General features: G+C 40.0%; 1 protein-coding gene across 1 annotated transcript; it reads right to left on the bottom strand.

Annotated features, from left to right (window-relative positions):
* Positions 1 to 693: 693 nt before the first annotated feature.
* Positions 694 to 4,549, bottom strand: LOC4326806 (protein disulfide isomerase-like 2-2). The gene is made up of 11 exons (NM_001401663.1): positions 4,256 to 4,549; positions 3,046 to 3,130; positions 2,755 to 2,852; positions 2,613 to 2,668; positions 2,282 to 2,399; positions 2,147 to 2,174; positions 1,951 to 2,042; positions 1,586 to 1,742; positions 1,370 to 1,494; positions 1,179 to 1,278; positions 694 to 1,072 (listed from the first exon to the last, which is right to left on the bottom strand). Exons 1-11 carry the CDS (start codon positions 4,441 to 4,443, stop codon positions 1,004 to 1,006), a joined length of 1,116 nt encoding a protein of 371 aa, NP_001388592.1. The 5' UTR covers positions 4,444 to 4,549; the 3' UTR covers positions 694 to 1,003.
* Between the last annotated feature and the right edge of the window lie 552 nt (positions 4,550 to 5,101).

Genomic DNA, 5,101 nt, shown 5'->3' with positions numbered 1-5,101 from the left:
CATAGCGCCCCACGCTGTATCGGCCAGAAGATACAATAAAAAATTCGTTTGTGGGTCCTACTACTTGTTAATTCGTTTGAACCAAAACAATTTATAGCTAACTTGTAGTTAGCTTGTTGTATGAGTTACTCTTTAAGTTAGCTCTACCTGAGACAACAAAATTTTGGAGCCTACTGCTAGCTGCACTATTGACCTTGCTCTTAGGACGAGCACTACATGGCTAACTAATGCAGTAGCCACGCGGACAGATGTTAGCTCTACCTGAGAACAAAATTTTGGAGCCTACTGCTAGCTGCACTATTGACCTTGCTCTTAGGACGAGGACGAGCACTACATGGCTAACTAATGCAGTAGCCACGCGAACAGATGTTAGCTCTACCTGAGACAACAAAATTTTGGTGTCTACTGCTAGCTGCACTATTGACCTTACTCTTAGGATGAGCACTACATGGCTAACTAATGCAGTAGCCACGCGGACAGATGTTGTGGAATATGATGCTACACTCCGTATGTCAGTATGGCGTCGCTTCGTTTGTTAATGGCCAAGAATTACACAAGTTACACTAGTTTTTTTTTAACAGCCGGGTGCGGACCAGGCAAAGACACCCAATGCAAATTACTTGCTATGTCCACGGGTGCTGCCCTGGCCAAAAGTTCTGTACAGGCAAAAGAACACCATTTGGTGCATTCAGCTTTGAGCGATTCAGACCCATGAGGGTACTTTATTATCAGACTGAAATTCAATGTCGTAACATGTATCAAGGTTAACATCTTTCTCTCCACCTGACAGTAAACCCCTATTTTTTTACTACAAACTGAATCCATGTAACCATGAGCAAAGAATTAAAACATCCGCACCAGGCAATAGGATACATGTATGCTTAAGGGAAAACCCACAAAATTAGTTCTACCGCCAACGGCCTCTCATGAATACATTCCTAATCTTTCTGTCATTTTCCCTTATACCTATATCCCAAAGATAAGAATGGAGTTTGACATCGCCTTAGGAAGAGAAGGTTGAAAGGACGTTCTTCTTGATGATGAATTCATCGGCCTTTGATGGGCTGATGGACTGCAGGAAGCAAAAAAAATAAAAAAGTATTGTATAAGTACAAGTCGTTCATTATGTAAGATGACAAGTGATAGTAAAGTTTGGATTGGCGATCACGGTTTCCCACCTTCTCCAACATGCGTTCAAGCCTCTCTGTTTCCTTCTTGGTATAGTCGTGACCTTTGTCCAGGATTTTCTTTGCAATGGCAATGTAGACCTTTCCATGCCTGATTTAAATATGTAAATGCCAAGGTTCAACTTGCATGTACAGATAACGTCATTGCAAAAATAATAAATGCAACTTAGACTAGAGTTTACTTTGCAGCAGAACCACTGAGCTTCACAACCTCCTCTTCCATATTGGAGAGGATTTCCTTCCGCTTGTCATTGGCAGCACCAAGGAACTCCTTTGCGAGGGCATCCAAACTTGCTATGCGCCCCGCCTACCACAACAATAAACAATGTATAGTCAGAACAGGTAGTCTTTTGCATGAGCTCACCCATGCAAAGAAGTTTTATATGCATTCAACCAACCTCTGAAGTAAGTTGGCCCTTAGTATCACGGCTGGTACCACACTTCTCATTAATGAACTTGACAAAGTCATCCAACTCCCTGCCGCCATCGTAATCTTCACCAGCTTTGTTTCCCTTTGGGAAGAACTTCAATGTAGGATAGCCAGAAACTCCATATCTAAAAGTCATAAAGCAAGTCAAAACTTATGTAGTGCATCATGAAATCAAAATATAGAACAAGACATGAGTTTAAAGTGCTGGAAGCATGCCCATAACATGAGTTGTTTTGTGTCCATGGGAAAACTGTAGCATCTCAGGGCACAAGATTAACAGCAATAGGAAAAACAGAACGCAGATGATAACATTACGGATAAGTCAGAACATACTTTTCGGCCAAGTCTTTGTGTTTGTCAGCATCAAGGTTAGCAATTACAACTCCATCGTCCAACTTATAAACAGAAGCCAGCTTCTCATATATCTAAAATAATAACAAGAATATTAGTTGGCACGTCGAGAACAACTGAAACTTTCAAAAGTAAACATAACATGTAGAACAAACTTTGGGTAGAGTTATCCACTAACCGGAGCAAGATGCTTGCAGTGGCCACACCTATGGATCAAAATTAGCATCCAGTCAAAATTCATTCATGAAAAATCATGCAAAAATTGTGTCAAGATTATGGAGGAAAAAAGTAAGACAACTTTACAAAAGCATACCATGGCGCATAGAACTCCACAAGAATGTCTTTGTTTTCATCAAGAACAATTGAGTCAAAGTTGTCTGGGCCAAGCACTACAACACTTGAAGGAATGGTTGCCAGCTTTACATTAGTGCCTGAAATCAGGAAAATTCATGATTATATGCTGTTGTAACCGAGTGAAGAGATAAATACAAAAATGAATTAACTCAAGAAGCTGTTTGTGGAAACTAAGACTTGCACACCAAACAGAATTTTCAAGGAAATATGAGATATCCAGAACTCCCAGCCCATGGCACCATACCAGCTACTAACCGTCTAACTCTATTATTATAAGTTTGAAGTGTTACCTCCTTCAGTGTTAACAAATTCAGCAAGGGCCTCTGCACTGCGTTGTCCTTCATACCTACATGGTTGTAGTGATATAAATCATGAAAATTTTGTCTGGTGTAGATGTTCAAAAGTATTTGAACAAAAGTTATGCAGCCTCACTTTTTGGGCTCCAGGGATCCTTTGGGGAACCATTGAATTGTTGGGTACCCAGAAACTCCATACTTGCTGCACACACTCTTGTGCTCATCGCAATCAACCTAAAGCGAGAAATAGAGTTGAAGTGAGAATCCTTAATTTTATCAAACCAAATCAAAATGAGGATGGCAACACATTTCATGAATATGCATGTTCTAACCATTTTCTGACCACCTCTGAGTAGCAGGATGGAGATGAGAAAATATTTTCAAGCAATGCCCAAATAATTAGCAGGTATTGAACTTGAGAACATACCTTTGCAATAAAGACAGATTTGGCTTTCTTGAAACTTGCACCAAGCTTTTCATACTCAGGGGCAAGCTTCTTGCAGTGACCACACCTAACCAGATAGATAGACCGATGAGTAACACTAGATATCTTTGAAATGCTGAACTGATGCACAAATATTTAAGCATGGTTTTTCTAGTAATACATCTGAGAAGGCACAACAACAGGAGCAAATATGGCCACGCGAGCACTGTGATAAGCAAACTATAGAAGCTTCTCTATGAATATCTCCAGATCAGTTATATTCATATAATCGCATTCAACATCTCACAAGACTCCCTCAAGATATAATGAACTAAAACTTGCTGCATTTACAGGATTCAGCAAAAATCAATCGATACAAGTTACTAGGTATTTACAGCAGTGTTTTGTTTCTAACACAGTATAAATATCCCGAATCGCACCCCTTAGCAGTCATGAAATAGGAAAAATATAATTTTGGCCTGCTTCTTTTGTGAATCCATTTAATAGATAGTAGCATAATTACAAAGTTATGGTATTCTATTATTTCCATCAAGAGGCAAGTGCAAAATTAGCCGGAATTTTACAAAACCTAAACTGCGATATCATAAACAGAGTCAGGTATTAATTAAAAAATGAAATGCCAAATTGGATTTACGTCACTAGTAGAAGTAGAGCACAAGTAGACTGCACAACAAGTAACTAAGCTACAAGGCACATTTAAACCTCCTGCTTAAACCCTAACAAAAAATTTGCCATGTGTACTCTAATTTTTGTTTTTTTAGATAAAAGGCTTAGAATGCGCCCTGCTTTTATAGAAATACTCTAATTTTTGTAACCAACAACAGTATTAAATTTCCACCCATCAATACCTGATTTAAAATACTACAAGTCGAAACAAATTTACAGCTGACAATCTAAATCCAGATAGACAAAAAGGATCGAATTCGTATGGATGATTCTTTCCAGTAAGGCAGCAAGTTTATAACTATCCAATCAATTTCATAAGATAAGTGCAAATTATGAGAAATATATATAGAGAGAGAGAAGAAAAAATCTAAGAGTCAAAGTCCGCTAAACCCCGCAAAAACGTAGAGATCCCCAGACCTCGCATCCCGCATCACTATTCACGACCCACACACGGATCCGATCCGACCCGACCCGATCCAGCCGAATTACGCAGGGATCTGGCGAGACAAAGGGGACGAGAACGAACCAGGGCGCGTAGAACTCGACGAGGGCGCCGCGGTCCTGGCCGACCTCCTTCTCGAAGGTGGACTCCGTGAGGGCGACGACGTCGTCGCCGTCGGCGAACGCCGGGGCGGCGAAGGCCCAGGCCAAGGCCAGGGCCAGGGCGGCGAAGAGGGGCAGGGTTTTGCGCGGCGAGATGCGGGGGATCGCCATGGCTGCGACTTGTCTGGGTCTGGGGGCGGCTTGGCGAAACAAGGCCAAGCAGCGAGGTGACGTAAGCGGATATACGGCTCTCGCCTCGCGTCCTCGGCTCCGTTTTAGGAATATTTGGGCTGTCTTAAATTTATCCGGGATATACTAGTAAAATACTGCCTTTTTCGCGTTTCGTTGAAAATTTCTCTCCGTGTCTTATTATTACTATAGTAGTATTATTAGAGCAAGTTTAATAGTATAGCCAACTACTGGCTTTAATTCATCTATAACTAATCTAATAGCTCATTCATACAATAGATACATACTACATTATTAATCCACAGTCCTACCTATCATACACACACTGCGTCTTGGAGTCAGTGCTACAGCTGGCTACAAATCTGTAGCCTACTGCCCTTATGTTTGCAGCTGATTTATAGCCTGCTATTGTACCTGCTCTTATTAGGCTGCATATCCATTTATTAATTTAGGGATTATTATAAATACGGAACAAAATAATATTACTCTTTTCGTTTCATATTATAAGTCTTAGTCAAATATCTTTAAATTTACCAAGTTTGTATAAAAATATACTAACATTTCTAATACAAAACAAACATATTATCAAAATATATTCAATGTTAGATTTAATAAAATTTGGTGTTATAAATAATGTTAT

The sequence above is a fragment of the Oryza sativa genome, chromosome 1 (genome assembly GCF_034140825.1).
Source record: "Oryza sativa Japonica Group chromosome 1, ASM3414082v1".
In the NCBI taxonomy this organism is placed as follows: domain Eukaryota; kingdom Viridiplantae; phylum Streptophyta; class Magnoliopsida; order Poales; family Poaceae; genus Oryza; species Oryza sativa.
Note: the sequence above shows the minus strand (reverse complement) of the source record. Positions and strands in the feature narration are given on the sequence as shown.